The sequence below is a fragment of the Panthera tigris genome, chromosome B2 (genome assembly GCF_018350195.1).
Source record: "Panthera tigris isolate Pti1 chromosome B2, P.tigris_Pti1_mat1.1, whole genome shotgun sequence".
NCBI lineage: Eukaryota > Metazoa > Chordata > Mammalia > Carnivora > Felidae > Panthera > Panthera tigris.
In genome coordinates, this window is record NC_056664.1 from 121,178,141 (window position 1) to 121,197,320 (window position 19,180).

The window sequence follows — 19,180 nt, forward strand, 5'->3', positions numbered from 1 at the left end:
CTACGGTACAATATTAGCCATGACAGTTCCCATGTTACACATTAGATCCTCAGATATTGCTCATCTTACAGAAATTTACCAACGAGTGCCAACGTTCCATGGGAAGTTCTAGTTCTAGAAACAACAAAGCACTTCCTGTTTGCTTTCAGGTGGAATCTCCAACGGATAAAGCAGGAAACTTCTTCTGCTCCAACCACTGGGAAGGGGAGAGTCTGAACACTCAGCTGTTCACACAGGCATCGCCTGTGGTGGATGTGCCAGTAAGTACACGCCCACGTTATGAGATGTTGGTGCCTGCAGAATTCTCCATGTGGCATGTGAGGCTACTGTGGTTTTAGCACTATTTAATGCATCATATTTCTGAACATTCTCCATTACATGTTTATTTCCTTATGATTCCTCATGATCATTAATGTTGAATGTAGAAATTTTGTTTCTGTGTTGGAAATTCTTTTTCATCGCAGATTGTTTTCATTATTTATTTTCTTACGATTTGAGAGTCTTTGCCACTTAAAAAAATCCGTGGCGTGAAGATATGTATTTCCGTGAAAACAGAATGTTAATCTTTGCATTTTCTTCTCCTTTGTTTATCTGTCTCCCAAATGTGGTATTTTCTCCTTGTTACGTAGTCTCCTGTTTGGTTTTGTGCAGCATCTAACATAATGCCCGTCAGCATCTATAGTAGATGCCCTTTATTGTTCCTATTATTGCATTACTTTGGTTGCCACCATTTTTAAGATAAACTTTATTTTTTAGAACAGTTTTGGGTTCATGGCAAAGTTGAGCAGAAGATACAGAGATTTTCCACATACCCCTGTCCCCACACGTGCATAACCTTCTCCATTATCAACATTCTCCGCTAGAGTGGTACGTTTGTTACACTTGATGAACCAGCACTGCTGACCCTTTATCTCCCAAAGTTCATAGTTTATATTAGGGTTTGCTGTTGGTGCTGTACATTCTGTGGGTTCGGACAAATTTATGCCATGTATCCACCATTATAGTTTCGTACAGAGTAGCTTCACTGCCTAAAATTTCTCTGGTCCACGTATTCATCCCTCCATCACTCCCCCACTCCCTCGCCAACCCCTGGAAACCACTGATCTTTTTACTATCTCTATAGTCTTGCCTTTTCCAAGACTTCATATAGTTAAAATCAAACAGTGTGGAGCCTTTTCACATTGGCTTCTTTCATTTAGTAATACGCAGTTTCCTCCATGTCTTGTCGTGGCTTGAGAGCTCCTTTCTTTTTAGCACTTAGTTACCACTAAGTAATTTTTTTGTGTGTGTTAATCTTTTTAAAAATTTTTAAATAATGCACGGCTGTCCTTCATGGAGAATCAGAGCTAATAACAATTGCTGATATTTATTCAGAATATACTAAGTGGTAGGTACTCTTCTAAACGCTTTAGATGCATTACTTCATTTAAGCCCCACAACAGCCCTGCAAAGTCGGTAACATTATCATTACCATTATACCAACTGGGAAACAGGCACGGGAAGGCTTAGTCACTTACTTAAGACTACATAGCTAATAAGTGATGGTTCAGAGTTAGAACTCAGAAAGTCTAGTTCTAAATTGCATAGTTAAAAAAAAATTATTTGAAAAAAAGAGAGCAGGTGCATGAGTGGGGGAGGGGAAGAGAGAGGGGGAGAGAGGATCCAATGTAGGCCGCGCACTGCCAGGGAGGAGCCGAATGCAGGGGTAAAACTCACAAACTGTGAGATTGTGACCCGACCTGAAACCAAGAGTCAGACGCTTAACTGACTGAGCCACCCAGGCACCCCTAAACTCCACACTTTTAACCATCATACTATACTGCCATTAATTGATAACTCTAAAATATTTCCATACCAATGTATAAAATAAATAGCTAACTAGAGCTTAGTAGATCTTTCATTTTCAAAAGTATGGATTTACTGATTCCTTTAGCAGGTATTTTCTGAGTGCCCATCTCCCACCTAGAACTATATTAGGACTCAAAGCTTTTTGTTGTAGTGGTGTGTGCCACGATGGGATTAGGGTGAGTACTAGCTAAGGCCTTCTCGGAGCTCGGTGAGAAGAGAATTTCTGGCAGATCCCTGCCTTTGTTCCTGCTCATACGTATCACTTCATAATAATCTCCTGTCTATGGTGTCGGAATGTGTCGCCTCTCATATTCTCCACTCTCATTTAAATTTCAAATTGTTCTTTCCCTTTAGAATATTCTTACAAGTTCCGTTTTAATGACGCCAGTATCAGAAGACGAAGACAATGTTCTCAAAGCATTTACAGTACCTAAAAACAGGTCCCTGGCGAGTCCCTTGCAGGTAATTACTATTCCAACATTGGTGTCTTAAAAGCCATTCACTGAAACACTGTCATCTTGAGGGTTTTTTTTTTTTTTAAGACTTTAGATACAGATATAGATATAGCTTTTAAACAACTCTTGATGTCTAAAAATCTCCTAAAATTCCCTGTTGCCAGTCATCTGAGACATACTAGAACATTTTATTAGAGCAGGTTTCCAAAGCATGATGAAGTGACTCATTTCTTACTGTGACTGAGGGCGAGATCATGGGTTACATGTCGGTCAATATTTCTCTCTTCTCTCTTAAATAGTTTATACAAAGTTTATTGGTATAGTTTTCTTTTTATTTCCAACTTTTTATTTTTTACACTCAATTAGTAAGCCATCAAAACTCAGGCACTGTTCGAATTTTGGATGAAGTTTGAAATTAGCTGGTTGGAAAAGAATTACAATATATTTGACTATCAGAATAAGAAAGTCAGCTGCCAGTGTTGTGTGGCTAATCTGCAGTTGACCATCTGCTGCTGGGTTTTAATATCAAAAGAGATTTCCCTTGTAACTCTGAAGTATGTGTATGTTGATGAAATACAGCAAATTCCAGATTAATCCTGAGCCAAATGTAAATAAGAATGCAAATTTACTCCCCTAAATTATTTAAAGCGGTTCCCAACATTAAATAGCCCGATATCCAGCCACCTGCAGAGCTCACTTCCCCCACCACCCCTTTGAGCTACACCCAGAGAAACTTCATAAACCCTGGAGCATAAAGAGAACCTGGAGTCTGAAGGGGAAAGTGCTGTTTGTACTAAGAGTTAAAGGCACTGAACTAGGTTGGCTTGCTTTGAGAACTTGCTCTCTTTTCTTTTCTGTTTTTTTCTTTTTCTTTTCTTTTTTAAGGGCTTCCCCATCATTGTGGCAGGCTTTCTCTCTGCAAATTGTGAGAATCTTAAAACTTCCCCATTTTAAGTATTTTTGATATCTGGCATTATAGTTTTTAACTAATGCAAATGTAGCTGGAAGGGCTATAGGCAGGCACATCTTGTTTCTTAATTCAATGCGGTTGCTTTCCTGTTGCTTCTATCTGGTCCAGCTACTTTGGTGAGAGGTGATGGTTGACTGGAGTGTAGGACACAGAAGAGGGAAAGCCAGTGCCTAAGGTGGGGGATTCTGGAGTGCTCTTGAGTTAGTCAGGGTTGGGTAGGCCACCTGTGGAAAGACTCAGAGTATCACCAAGAATTGGGACAGGAGGAAGAGAATGAATTCCACCAAGGTCGAAGGGAGACACAGAAAGCAGATTAGAAGCATGTCAAGGCAAGGGTCAGCTCCTTCAAAATTTTACCTTGCATTGATCCTGGCTCCAAAAAGGCCATGCTTTCTTTGTTTTTCTTTCCTTCTTCCTTTCCTAAAAACTTGGCCCTTGGTTTCCAGAACACAGAATTTGATTATTGCTGTTAGTACAGTAAGCTAGAGTAAACCTTACATATATTTTATAACCTAGTTTGGGATTCAACCTATGTAAGTTGTCTAATTTTTTATCTTAAAGTTCTTAGTGCTATTGCATTTCATAAAAATGATCAGTATGGAACTTTATTCTCAGCATATTTATATATTACTTAATGGAAATAGTAGTTATCTTTGAAACTCAAAATTAAGTAGTAGCCCTGTTTTATTAATCTATATTTTCTACCACATAAAGGAGTCATATTTGGTACTCTACAGATTGCTAATATCTGTATATTGGGATTAAGCCATTCACATACATCATGCTGTGAAGGCAAGACTCGTCAATTCCATTAAATGGAATAATTGAGATCCAAAAATTAATTTTAGAGTCAGTGCTTCTGTCTGTACTATAGGGCTTATTGATTTACACTGCTTAAATATATCTTACTAATCTGCTACAATAGATAACTAATTCATTTTAAGAAATCCTCATTAAATGAGTTAATAGTACACACACACCACATATTTCCATTGTTTTGTGTCATGGAGATCTAGCTTCTTAGGTCATAGAAGTATGTGATTTCTAAAATGTTTTAAATTCTGTGATAAATATTGGAAAATTGATCAAGTGAATCTAAATATTTAAACAGATGTTGTTTATATTTCATATAATCCTGATTCAACAATATTTACATAGGTTTTTATGTGATTTGTTTTGTTTAGAAGTTTTGCTTTATCATATATTTCCATTGGTAATTCAATTTGACCTAATCAGGCAGATTTCTCATTTCTCATGAAATTTCTCATACTCTCATGAACAGTATTATTGAACAGATGCATTTCTTACATGATCTGGCTATTCAACTTAAGAGTACTTAAGTAACCTATCACTTTTGTACTTCGTACTTAAATCAAATGTTGAATGGGATTTTAGCCATTCTAGATATTTTTATCATAGTGCTTTTAATTAAAACAACTAAATATGATTCATAAAATATTTTTAAATTTTGATACTTCTTTTTTTTAATGTTTATTTATTTATTTATTTAGAGAGTAGGGACGGGACAGGGCAGAGAGAGAGAGAGAGAGAGAGAGAAAGAGAAAATCCCAAGCAGGCTCTGCACTGTCAGCACAGAGCCCAACCTGGGGCTCAAACTCATGAACTATGAGATCACGACCTGAGCTGAAATCAGGAGTTGAACACTTAACTGACTGAGCCACTCAGGTGCGCCCAAAATTTGATACTTCTAAAATATAAAATATCTGCCACTTGTACAGGGCAGTTGGATTGTCTATCCATCCAATAGTCTAAATAACTTAGGTATAAGAACAGTTTATTGAAGACTAGTAATTCTGTGTTCTGTCATTTCAGTATTAATCATCCCTGGCTTAATTATGACAATCACGCTTTAGACAGAGCAATTACTATTTTTGAGGCCAATATACTGGAGCTGCACAATTCTAGCTTCTGATGTACATAGAAATGCACATGCTTATACATAAATATGTGTAAATTACATTTAATATTTTAAAACTACAAATGCAAGAAGCTATGAATTGGCATTTTATTTTGACAAATTTCAAACATACATGGAAGTATAGAAAATATCCTGTGATTTAGATTTAACAATTATTTACATTTTGCCATATTTACTTCATCTATTTTTATGAGGCATGTTAAAATTCCAGACAGTATGACATTTATTCACATATGTACTTCCAGATGTATCTCCAAAAATAAGGTTGTTTTCATAGATAACTGTCATCACACATTGTTATTTATAATAATTCTTTAATATTCTAATTCTCAGTCTGTATTTAAGTTTCCCCATTAATTCAAAAAAGAATCCTTTTATTATTTGGTCAGATTCAAACAATTTCACATATTGCATTTTTAAAAAATGTCTATTTATTCTGGGGGGAGAGAGGGCAGAGAGAGAGAGGAAGAGAGAATCCCAAGCAGACTGCATGCTGTCAGCTCAGTCTCCCAAACCGTGAGATCATGACCTGAGCCAAAATCAAGACTTGGACACTTAATAACTGACCCCACCCAGGCACCCCATTCACATTGCTTTTTGTCTCTTAAATCTCTTTTAATCTCAGACCAATGCTGTCCAATAGAACTTCTGCAGTGATTTAAATGCCCAGTATGCTCCTGTCCAATGTGATAGCCAGAATTTTCCATTTTATTTAATTTATTCTGTTTTTACTTAATAGGCACATTTCCTTCCTCTTTTCCTGGAATTAACCATTTCCCCAAAGAGTTCTGATCCTTTCCGTGGGAAACGGTACATAGAGACCAAAATCAGGGTGCTAAATATATCCATGTGTTATGTGGGTTTTCTTTGAGAAATAATGAATTTTAGTAACTCAGAACTCTGAGTTACAGTTAAATTATAAGGCTTATATAGAGGCTGTATTAGCCATTATGCACAAATAATGTTCTATTTGTTTTTAAAATGATTTATGCTAATCTCTTTCCAAAAGGAATTTGTAGCAGCTGCACAATCTTATAATTGTTGGATGTCTTCTTGTTTCAAAGGTGCTTTAATTTTAAATTGTAACAGTAAACAGGGATTCTTATAATAAAAATGTTCTGAGACATTTTTGATATTTGTGTCTTTCATGTAGCTCAAAATATGTTGAGATTTTCACATTGGGCCATTGTACCATTTTTCCTATGTTGTGTAGGGGTAGAGGATGGAGTCTAGAAAATTATCAGATTATCAAGTTTAGGGAAATAAAATCCAGCTTAGAAAACTTGCAGTTTGGGACAGGAAAGAGATTCATGGTGGAACACGATTCTGAAGTTACCCTGAGAGAGCCTGAGGCAGACGCACACATCCACACACACCCACACAAAGCTCCCTCCTCTGCAAGGAGAAAAGCGCTATTTTCTTCAGCATGCTTTCCATTTGCTTTCCATTTTGAAATAAATACATTATGCTGATAAACATTTCTTGAGGTAGACATTTCCATTGGCAGATTCGAAACTGTACTTAAGTTATAAGCCTACTGAACTTCTGTATTTTTCTCTTAAATTATAATTTCCTTTTATTCCTATTTAAGACCCGAGTGTAAAAGATGTATTCATATGCTCTCTTTACTCACTCACTTTCCTCTTTTTTGTAACCACAGAATGACAGCCTTAAATTTTAATTTCCTGACTTGGCTTGTCATGGCCTTACTTTTGTAAAACAGTGAGTTTAATTTAAGTGAATTTCTTAAGCTATTATTATTTAAACACATTTGCACAACATCAAAGAATCTTAAAATATTGCAAGCAAACGAAACTCACTTTTTCAATTCCATGTGGTTTTGATTGCTCCTATCTTTATATGAATTGTTAATGAAAAAATTTTTTTAAATAGGGCAAACCCTTTTGGTATGATCACATTGCTGAAGAGCACAATAAACTAACACGCAGGCAAGAGAAATCTGGGTTCTACTCTAGAGTCCACCATTTTCAGATTGCATGATCTTAATTCATTGACCTCTTCAGGACAACATGTTCTCATCTATAAATTGAGGACTGTAGTATAGTATGTCCTCCTCTCATCATACAAGGCTGGTAGGAAGTGGAAATGGATATAATATTGGTTCCAAAATGGCAGCACAGCTGTCCATGTACATTGGTGGTATCTATTATTAGGCAAAAGCTGTGCGCAGTCTCTCAGAAAGGAGGCCTCATCTTTGGCCAAGTCTTCTTGCCCTGTGGTGTGCTATTTCCTCTAGCACGTTCTTTCTCATTCCTTGTTCCACTCTCACAGAAGTGTGTCAGTGGGTCACCCAAAGAGATAGCTGACTCAACTGATGCCTGAAATAAAGGTAGTCAGATCTCTGATGGGGATGAAACATCTGGTTGATTGGTTTTCTCTATTTTTCTGCTACTTGTGTTGGCATGTCAACAGACATGGAAACCATCTGTCTACATGTGACATCTGTCTTTCTGGGCATTTCTTAATGTAGTGTGCTGTTGTTGACCTGCTTTCCTGGATACCCCTGGACTCATTTGATTCTCCCTTTGGGCCACTTTTTTCCACCTGCCCCAGCAAGAATTCACGTAGCTGTTGGTAGTATTTCAGCGACCTGCTTTCAATATATGTTATAAATTAAGCAAGTTTGCTGTGTACAGCTTTTGGGTCGTAATAGGAAAGGCCAAATGAGGGAAGAAAATATATCAAGGTCAAATTCAGAGTGCCCTGCCCCAGACATTACAAGATGTAGATTTTTTGTTTGGTTCGCCTTGGAAAACGCTATGACACTGACTCTTCCATGGGACAGCAAAGATAGAATTGCTTTAGAGAAATTTGGCACTCGTCTTAATCTTAATAGTCTGAACTAATGTATCACTAAGGAAAGAACTATTTTCTCCAAAAATTGTGACACCCTAGGTTATGCGACATAAGCTGTGTGTAAAGTCTGTAAACATGTGAGATGAAGAGACCCTCGGAGACATCTAGGACAAACTCCGGACTGGGGAAAAGTCCGTCCACATTAGCAATAGTTAACTTAGGCTTGGGTGGGCAGTAGAGGCACTGGTGGATAGGGTAACCTCCAATCACTGTCTGGACCTTTAATTCTCTAGTTTTTAAGGCTCTTTTCTATGACAAGTTAAAAATCCCGAAATTGGGGGCATTCCACTGTTTTGTGCAGACATAGGGAAGCAGTCGTGCATGAGAAAAGTTGGGTAGCCATAGACCTTGCCTTACATTTCTTCTCAGGTTTATCTCTGACTTTTAAGATACAGCAGCTTTCAAGATTTTTACATTATCTCTTATAATTGATACAGCTTTAGAAGATGCTCTTTGGGGAATGAATTCTGACTTTTAGAATTTTAGTCCAGAGTAAGCATTTTCTTCAGGTGAGTTAAATAGAATAATCAGATAATTTTTGTCTTTATTCTTTGGGACACCATTCATATCTGTTTATTATTTAAAAACAGACCAAAAGAAAAATCCAATGCCATCTCACGAGTTGCTTTGGTTTGACAAAATCATTTTTTATGACTTATGCAAATTTTTTATTAGGTCTGCAAATTGTAAAATGCATACCTTGCCAAGGTTTTTGACATGAGCAGCTATTGTGTGAAGCTGCAATATAATATAATAATAACAGCAGTTGTTCAGCATGATTAAAAAAAAAAAAAACTATATTCCAAATGAAAATGTGAAGATAATCTAATTCTGACAGAACACCACCTGTGGACATGGTCTTGACTCATTTTATTTCTTCTGTTTTCCACAAAGGATCCCAGTATTTGTTTAAAGTGCCCTAGCAGGATATCCCCTTTAAAGCTTTGACAGTCTGTTTGCAGTTCACTTCTGCCCGGGAGCAATTAAAGGCACATTACAGGATAAACAAGGTGACTGTCAGGTGAGAGGAGGAGAATGTTCCCTAGGATTATTAATGTTGAAATGAATTAGGGTAGAGTGACAGGTCTGCATTCACATAAGAATTCATGGACAGAAATCCTTAATTCTTATCAGTTCTTTAGTGTAAATGAAACTAAAATTTAGGAAGGAATAGAGAGGCACAAAGATAACAGATGACAGTATTAAAAAATATTCTTCTAGCACAAAGACATTTAATCCCCCTTTGTCAAAACTATTCTGTCTGCTTGAAAAGTTGGCCAATGGCCCCAGGGTTTCAAGGTAAGGAGAGAGAAGGAAATAGCAAAAGAGGAGGCCACTGTCATTTCAGCTGTTGGACCTGAACACTTCTTTTCATACCTGAGTCCTTGACCTTCTGCTCTGCTTCAACTCTCACCGTATAGGTCTGTGTCTGTTCTGACTGGATTTTTCTTCACTGTTGCAAGGAGTACTCAGAGAGTGCAGAAAAGGAGCTGGCACACAATGACTACTGGGTCCTGGCATTTGTCCACGCTGGGAGGTTCAGGTCTTCCAAGGGGCTTGCCCTCCTGAGACTCTGAGCTCCAAGGCGCATATGCCCCCGGGATGGTCCATTTTCTGGAATTCGATTTGTTTCTTGGAAAAATCCATTCTTGGCTTAGGAAAAGTTGACTGTTTGAAAAGTTTCCTCAAAAGACTAATTAAAAATGTATGATTTAAAAAAAAATACTGATCTTGTGTTGAATATCTGGCCCTGGAGAAAGAGGCAAACATGAATAAAGTGGTGGGCCATGTGGGCCATCCAGTAAGAACACAGTCAAATTTCAAGTTGAGAATATATGAAACTGATAATACTCAGTATTCAGTTCTCCTGAACAGATTCTGGGAATCCTGCGTTAACTTAAGTACTGTATGGCCAAGGATCAGAATTTGACTTTTACCAAGAGACATGGTATTGTATTCACACGAGATTGTTTTCACATAGTATTTTAAGATACTTGATTTACATATTTCGAAAATTAAGTTTGCATTAATTGAAGCACCACTAAAGTAGAAGAATTCTTAACCAGAGGAAAATAGAAACGTTTGTCCTTTCTTCTCATTTTTATCTCCAACCTCAACTTACATTCTCCTTTCCACTCCATTCATTCGCATGTGTTCTCTCAAAATATGTATTTTTGGGTTTTGTATGTATCTTTATGTAGTTTGGATTTGCATATAAAATATTAGTATATGAAGATACTTCCTTCTGCTGTTTCTTTACTTGTTTTTTAATTTATTTTTTTTACTTGAGGTGGGGGGGGATAGGGGCAGAGGGAGAGAGAGAATCCCAAGCAGGCTCCACGCTCAGTACGGGGCCCAACACAGAGCTTGATCTCCCAACCCTGGGATCACGACCCGAGCTGAAATCAAGAGTTGGATGCTCAACCGACTGAGCCACCCAGGCGCCCCTTTACTCACCTGTTTTTTTAGATCCATGCACTTTGTTCTGTGTGCATCATCGGTTCTGAGCACTGCACAGTACTTCATGGAGACATCTGCCATGTTTACCTGTTCACTCTTGAGTAGTGATATGTCACACTGCGACAGTGACTCCAGATGCAAGCTCAGTAATTGAAACGGTAGCATCAGCGTTTTCCTTTTTTTAATTGGGTGTCATGTGTCAATTGGGTGTTTCAGTGCTGCACCGAAAATTTAGCAAAAACACGTAGGCAGCCAACTCAACTGAAATATGAACTCTGTATGGGCAGATATACACTAGAGAAATATGGACCTTTAGTCCACTTGCTTGAACCTAGAGAAACATCATTTATTCAGAACTATTTCAAAGACCCTGGTGATTTTGTCTAGGAAAAGATTAAATGTGACCTAGTGGCAGAAGTCTGCTCCAAAAAAACACCTGTCATCTTTGTGATACACAGCTCCAGGAAAATATTATAATAATCCGTCTTGCTATGTAGTATTTCAAGTTATGTGTTGAACCTCTGAGCCTTCAGAGCAAACATATGTAAACTTGGACAACTTTGCCTTGGTGGTGAGACAGCATGGCAGACTGGGCAGAAGCCGGGAAAGCCGGTTTGCGTCCTCTGAAAGCTCACAATTTAGAAACGTGGCACCGTAAGCCTTATGTCACTGCAACTTTGTTCCAGCCACTAGGCTGGGAAACCCCATCACCAGACAAATACCACATTCATTCAGAATTACTCCTGTTTGCTACAAAGTCTGATGACTTCGACTCCCCCTGCCCATCTAAATGCTTCTTCCTGCAATCCCAAGTCCACTGAGCCGCCCCCACTGTTTTCCACTGTGGAGGATGCTAATGGAAGCAGCATCTTACCCTCAGTAGGGACTTGCTTCATCACTTCTTAGCTGGGTGTCCTTGAGGATGTTGCCTAAATTCTCTCTTCCTTTAAAATTGGCCGGTGTGTAGAACAGGTGCACTGACTCCCACCTGTGCCCCAGGTATTTTGTGTAAGAATTAAAGGAGATGAAACCTGTGAGACACTGGGCAGCATGGGTGGCACTTGCTAAATGTTGCACTTGACCCACTATATCTCTTTCTGTCTCGCGGTCCCTCCCACAAGCAATGTACAAATTGCAGCTTCCTGGTTCTTTTGTGCTCTCTCTCCACCCAGGTACACTCCTTCTTTCTCACTGCTCCATATAAATCCGCCTTTTCTCGGGGCGCCTGGGTGACTCAGTCGGTTAAGCATCCGACTCTTGATCTGAGCTCAGGTCGTGATCTCAAGGTTCCTGGGATTGAGCCCCACGTCGGGCTCTGCGCTGACAGCACGGAGCCTGCTTAGGATTCTCTCTTTCCCTCTCTCTCTGTCCTTCCCCAGCTGGCATTCTCTCTCTCGCTCGCTCAAAATAAATAAATAAACTTTAAAACATGAATAAATGAATCTGCCTTTTCTTGCCATTTCCCAGGCAATTCCTCGTGGTGCCACCCTCTCTTCACCTGGGCGGGGCACCACCAACGTCTTACCCTGACCATTACTACTCCTCCTGTTCCACATCTGTTCACTCTGTCCCCTAAAGGACACTCTAGAGAGCAGAGAGGCCTTTCCTGTCTTCTTTTGTCCCATGGAAGAATCGCTCTTAGATGTCAATTCCGGGAATAGTTGCGCTTTGACTAAACCGCTGGTTTAGTTTTGAGCTTAGGGACCCCAAATCTTACATCTGCTTGAGTTTCTGTTTACCTCTGCGTTGACGGCTGGACAGCTCAGAGACCAGCTTGAGGCTTACACCCAGCTGGTGCGCTGTACCTCATGACAAGTGTTTTACGTACAAATCTCACCCAGATCATCGTGTTATTTATTTTTTCCCCGTTTCCCTGTGACCCTGCCTTGCCCACTGTTTAAACCCTGTTATCTTATATTTATATTGTAATTATTCTAAATCCTTTTGGGAACTACGTAGAGCATAAATAGCACATATTTCAGTGGGAAGCAGTATGGAGGGAAGGCAAGAGCCAGGGCTGTGCAGAAGACAAACCTGGGTGCAGAGCCTCTCCACTCCTCACCCTCAGTGAGGCTTTGGAGGGTTATCTCCACCCTGGGTTTCCATTTCCTGCCTGACTGAAGACAGAACGTACCTCCCCCTCAGGGGGGTGGTGCCGTGTAAATGAGATCATGACCGTGAAGTGCCAAACACTGGCTGCCTATTAGATACTAGTTCCATCTGTATCTTCCAGTGTGTCTATCCTGGTGAACAGATATTTCTAAATTAATTGATACTTAATTGGTATCTACAAAATAGATACCATGTTTAGTAGGTGTTAATTGATTCCAGCACCTCCAGGAGCTTCTTCACTCAGAGGACTGAAGCACTCACCAGTTTGCTTCATGAGACACATTAGGTACCTGGGGGAATTATGCTCCTTTCTGTCTCCAGCGTTGTAAAATCGCCCAAGAGACAAAAGTGGGAAGTGTGCAGCCGTAGCTTATGGTATCGTTTGAAGTGGGGTTTTCTCTTAGCAATAAATGATATCTGGCCCTTAATAGCACGTCCGAATGCTGGGGGGCAGAGGGTTAAGATTTTATCTGACAAAGGCTCCCTGGTAACTGCTCTTGCCATCCCGAGGTCAGAATTCTCTACGCTGGTTCTGCTGGGATCGGGAATCCTTTGTGGGCTCAAGTATGGGTTTCCTGTCTGACCTTGCCATTGCCCTCTTTTTCCCCCATTAGCCTTGTAGCGGTGCCTGGGAGACCGCATCCTGTGGAAAGACAGAAGATCAGATGACGGCTTCTGGTCAAGCTCGTAAATATGTGAATGCCTTCTCAACCCGGACTCTGGTCATGTGAGACGTTTCCAGACAAGCATTATGGTTTTCAGAACACTTCAAAAGTTGACTTGGGATGATATATCATTCCTTCACATGAAACTTTTCATGAATGGGAGAAGAACCTATTTTTGTTGTGGTACAACAGTTGAGAGCAGCACCAAGTGCATTTAGGTGGATGAAATCTTATGGGATTTCACCCAACTAAAAGGAATTTTTTAAATAAATAAATAAATAAATAAATAAATAAATAAATAACAGTCTTACCTAAATTATTAGGTAATGAATTGTAGTCAGTTGTTAATATCTTAATGCAGATTTTTTTAAACATAAAATGATTTATCTGTATTTTAGAGGATCCCACAGACCAGTATTTTTTTCCTGTGATGGGGTTGTTGAAATTTTTACACAAAAAAAAAGGTACTCCAATATTTCACTTTTCTCAATCACTAAACACAATGCATTACTATAAATGTTGACTTAATACCATGGGATTATTAATCAAGATTGTAAATGCTCATTTATGGTTAATAACATTGGAGGTACATTTATTGTACTAAACCATTTTATGAGTTCTTGTTGTTGTTGTTGTCAGCTTGCTTTAAAAATTATTACTGTGTGAAATAGTTTTATAAAAAATTATATTTTTATTCAGTAATTTAATTTTGTAAATGCCAAATGAAAAATGTGTTTTGCTGCTATGGTCTTAGCCTGTAGACGTGCTGCTAGTATCAGAGGGGCAGTAGAGCTTTGGACGGAAAGAAAAGAAACCTGGTGTTAGGTAATTGACTATGCACTAGTATTTCAGACTTGTTAATTTTTTTATATATATATATGTACTTTTTTTTCCTTTTGTAATACCTTGGAAAACTGGTTTGGGAGATTTTGCATTTGTTGATGTCATTGGTTTTTTTTTTTTTTTTTTTTTGGTTTTTTGTTTTTTTTTTATTTTTTATTTTTTTGGTTATTGTTGGTTTAGAAGAACTCGCATTGCACTTCTTTACTTCTTTTTTGGGAGATCTGTGTTGTTGATGTTCTGTGTTTTGTTTTGAGTTCAGCCTAACTGTTCTTTAATTCAGGGGTTATGTGTTTGATCAGCGTCCCCCATGGTTTCCAAGTGTAAGGTCTCAGAACTGCCGCACAGAACCTGTGTTCGCAGCTGGGGTCGAGAGCCTGGGGTCTATAGCCAGTTGCTGCCTTAAGAACATTTGGTGCAAGATGGCCGGCACTGAACTTTGATATGACAGTGTACTTACTGCCTTGTAGAGAAATAAAGCTGTGCCCTTATTTTACTTACTTCTGGCTTCTCTCTCGTGATTGTGGACGACAGTTATACTTTTAAGGAAATGGAGTGAACCCGAAGCACTTTCTTAGGTTAATAATTTGTGCACCATCTGAACCTCATGTGAAGAAGCCAAGAAAGAAGAATAAGCAAACCAAGTTCAGTAGTTTAGAAAATCATCACGTGCAGAGTGACAGCTGGGAGGAGTCTTGCAGAATGTATTAGTCAGGGTTCCAGCAGCATGTGCACTGGGATAATGAGGACTGATACCACAGATGTGGGTGGGGATAGGACGACCACGGGGTTGGTGCATGCACCTGGGTGGGTAGAGGCCTGAAGGACACTGTCACCTGGAGAGGGGCAGTCATGGAAGGCAGGAGCCCTAGAGAAGAGTCATGACCTTTGAAGACCTCACAGGGAGAGCGCCGAGGGCAATGCTTGACTTTCCTTCCATCCCTTCCATCTCTGTCAAGGGTCCTCGTTCACAGAACCAGCCAGAAGCTAGAAGGCAAGGGAGCACTTGGATGTAAGGTCAGTCAGCCTCTGAGGACAGAGCCCGAGAACAATGACCTGCTGGGGCAAGGGTAGGGCATTCCAGCCGAGTCACCCATTCGTTTCACCTCCCTGTGTTACAGATGAACCTCTGCTGGCCTCCCTCTCTGCTCACCCTTCTTTTTCCTGTGCTACAATAGCCCTCTCACCTGGACGTCTTACAATTTCCTCTAGTCACTCTTGTCCAACTTAGACTTTGCATTCTCACCTGCACGATGCACTTGGTGTTCTAGAGCCAAGGATTTATTATCCCAATACCAGTCTTTAGGACTATTTAGGAAAAAAAAGAAAGAAAGAGTAAAAAGACTGTTTAGTATTCTCCAATTGTCTTTTTTTTTTAATGTTTATTTTTTGGGAAGGCGCCTGGGTGGCTAAGTCAGTGGAACATCCGACTTCGGCTCAGGTCATGATCTTGTGGTCCATGAGTTCAAGTCCTGCATCAGGCTCTGTGCTGCTTCAGATTCTGGGGAGCCTGCTTCAGATTCTGTATTTCCCTCTTTCTCTGCCCCTCCCCCATTCATGCATGCGCTCTCTCTCGGTTTAAATGTTTAAACGAATAAACATTTAAAAAAATTTTTTAATTTAAAAAATTAAAAAAGTAAATATTTTTGAGAGAAAGGGCATGCAAGCGGGGGAGGGGCAGAGAGCGAGGGACAGAGGAGCCAAAGTGGGCTCTGCACTGACAGCAGCAAGCCGGACGCGGGGCTCGAACTCAACAACATGAGATCCTGGGGCGCCTGGGTGGCTCAGTCGGTTAAGCGGCCGACTTCGGCTCAGGTCATGATCTCGCGGTCCGTGAGTTCAAGCCCCGCGTCGGGCTCTGTGCTGACAGCTCAGAGCCTGGAGCCTGTTTCGGATTCTGTGTCCTCCTCTCTCTGACCCTCCCCCGTTCATGCTTTGTCTCTCTCTGTCTCAAAAATAAAAACGTTAAAAAAAAAAAAAAATTTAAAAAAAAAAAAAAAAAAAAAAAAAAAAGAACATGAGATCCTGACCTGACTTGAAATCAGGTGCTTAGGCTTAACTGACCCAGCCAGGCGCCCCCTTTGTCTTTCCGAGAGGTAATAACACATCATCCCTAACACAGTGTTTTTATATTCATGAAGTCTCCGAGTATGTTCCAAGTGCTACTCTGCCCCTTACTGGCAGTTCAAAGTTGGACAGGTCACTGACCTTTCTGAGACTCTTTGATTCACCTGTGAGATGAGTTCATTCCTACAATGAAGTCTTGTTGAGTAACACGCTATACAAATATTTGTTGTTACATATGCTTTCTGTAATTAAGTAATGCATGCCATCTAGTGTGTCAAATGTTCATCTGACTGGTGATGTGCATTGCTGATTACAGAGTTAAATGCAGAGGTCATATTGTAACTGTTAAATTAATGGCAAGAGTGAAATCAGCATTATGCAGAACTGAAACAAATATTTACCATTCTGAGGGGCACCTGGGTAGCTCAGTCGGTTCAACCTTGGCTCAGGTCCTGATCTCATGATTCGTGGGTTCGAGCCCTGTGTCGAGCTCTGTGCTGACAGCTCAGAGCCTGGAGCCTGTTTCAGGTTCCGTCTCCCTCTCTCTCTCTCTGCCCTTCCCCTGCTTGTGCTCCGTCTGTCTCTAAAATAAATAAACATTAAAAAAAAAAAATTTTACCTTTCCGACAAGTACATGACCTAGTAACTAGAAACTAAAAACTTGAACCAACGAAAAATAGTGCAGATTTAGGTTTTATGTACAAATACTCATGCTCGTATAACACCCATTTCATCAGCATCTCTAAGACATTTGTCCTGGCTTTTTGTTTTTAATCATTCTCCTTTCTAAAGCAGAGATTCAGGCAGTAAAATATATGGAAATAACATTTCTTACTACTCAAAGGAAAGGTTGTTCTTTTGAGTTCTTGTGTGTAAAGCTTGTGTCCACATGTGTACATCTGGAGAACAGGAGAGATGCTGAGAAAATTCTGATTTGTCTCCCAGCTGATAATGGGATTAATCGTTCAAGATGAGACAGAAGTGCAGGGAAAATTTTCTTTGTTTCTTTAGAAATTGTAAAATTCTAGAACTGGAAGGGACCTTAGACATCCTAAGGGGCTTCCCCTGTTTGTCACACTTAGAGGCCAACCAACTGATCTGAATTGAATTCAGACTCTGCCTTTTATCAGCTCTATGACTTTATGTAAGTTTTACTTTATCACCCCAAGCTTCATATTATTCATTGTATGTTTTACTTATATAGGACTTTCTTGTGTTAATAATTAGTGCACCAACTGATACATCTCAATGTTGTTAGGTATTACGAAGATTATTGCATGACAGAGTAAATGCGTTCTTGCATCTTTGTAAAATGTTGCAGTGCCTAATGATTGGGGAAGTCACTGTGATGACTTATGATCAATCAGAGAAAAAAACATGTCGATTACCTAGCAACGGAGAAGGGAAAACCACTGAGGCCCATGTCTCTGATTGTGTTAAATCTAGTCTTCATATTAAAACTAACTTTAAATCTAAGTTATATCCTCTCAAAATATTCCTAACCATTCTGAGATGCCACTAAAGATATGTTTCCCCTTCCTGTACAAATGTTTGTGGGAAATATGGGGGCATATTTTTCCTCAAACTTGTTTGTTTCTAATCTGAAAAAGAAAACCAATAGATAAAATATGATGTGTAGGTCTCTTACACTGCACTTAAAATACACGTTTGTTGCTTGTTTTTTTTTTTCTCTAACCTTTGCCATTATAATTTTCCCCCTTATTCTCCATTTTTTAGAGAGCAGAGTTAAAAGGAAGTCAGCTAAATGCAAAGCTCTTTTTAGGGGCACCTGGCTGGCTCAGTCAGTAGAGCATGCAACTCTTGATCTCAGGGTTGTGAGTTCAAGCCCCATGTTGGGTATACGGATTACTTAAAAATAAAGGCATTTTTTCAAATTTTTTTAATGTTTATTTATTTTTGAGAGACAGAGAGCGACTGAGCATGAGCTGGGGAGGGACAGAGAGAGAGGGAGAGAGGGAGAGACAGAATATGAAGCAGGCTCCAGGCTCCGAGCTGTCAGCACAGAGCCCAATACAGGGCTCTAACTCATGAGCCGTGAGATCATGACCCAAGCTGAAGTCAGACCCTTAACTGACTGAGCCACCCAGGCGCCCCCAAAATAAAATCTTTAAAAAAATAAAATGCAAATCCCTTTTTAAAAATAAAGTTGCCTTATATATAACTATATGTAGTGACTTTGGGAACTGCAGCAAGATGAAACTGAACTATACATTTTAAGGAAACTGTACTTTGGTAATAAATAGGCAAGAATTCTTTTTAATTGACATTTAATGTAAATATTCTTGCTGCTGACGTGGAAATTGGGGAGATTGATATTTGCCGTATAGACCACATTTATTCAGTTAGTACCTATTGCGTATTTGAGTTGGGGTTAGAGTTCAGAACATAGCTGAAAATCCCTGGACAATGGGAGCTTACATTCTGGAGGGAGACAGGAGTCAGTGGATAATTACGGTGGGGTTGTAACAAGAGTAAAAGAGACAAGAGAGCACCAAATCTAGACTTGGAGGAGCAGCACAGCTTCCCACAGAACTGCCATCGAGCAGGACTGATAACACCGAGATAAAGCAGGGTAGGAATTGGGGCGTCAAGGTGAAGGTAGCATCTGAAATTTCCTGGAGGAAAAAGACCCAAATAAAATGACTTGTCTTACTTTAAATTCATGATGGCAAACTGCAAAAGGGGACTCAGGCAATTCTACTACCTGAGGATATTCTCTGGTAAAGTCTTTTTCTCAGCTCAGAACATCCGCGAGAAAAGAGAAGCATCCCATCTCCCCACATCAAAGCCGTCCACAGACCAGCACATGCCAAAGTCCTTTCCTTCCGCCTTAACATGGATGAGCACTCCCAGCTGCAATCAGGGGCCAGCCCTTCCATTTGGCCTCTGCAAGCTTGTATTCTTCTACTTTGTACCCTCCAGGGCC

General features: G+C 39.7%; 1 protein-coding gene across 2 annotated transcripts in view; it reads left to right on the top strand.

Moving 5' to 3' along the window:
* The window catches only part of MYB (MYB proto-oncogene, transcription factor), a 33,373-nt gene extending 19,367 nt beyond the window's left edge, over positions 1–14,006 (top strand). For both annotated transcript variants that reach the window (XM_042987185.1, XM_042987184.1), the window contains 3 exons: positions 150–260; positions 2,203–2,310; positions 13,276–14,006. In XM_042987185.1, the coding sequence (XP_042843119.1) occupies positions 150–260; positions 2,203–2,310; positions 13,276–13,392 (336 nt within the window). In that variant the 3' untranslated portion in view covers positions 13,393–14,006. The remainder of the gene's footprint in view (positions 1–149; positions 261–2,202; positions 2,311–13,275) is intronic.
* The last annotated feature ends 5,174 nt before the right edge of the window (positions 14,007–19,180 follow it).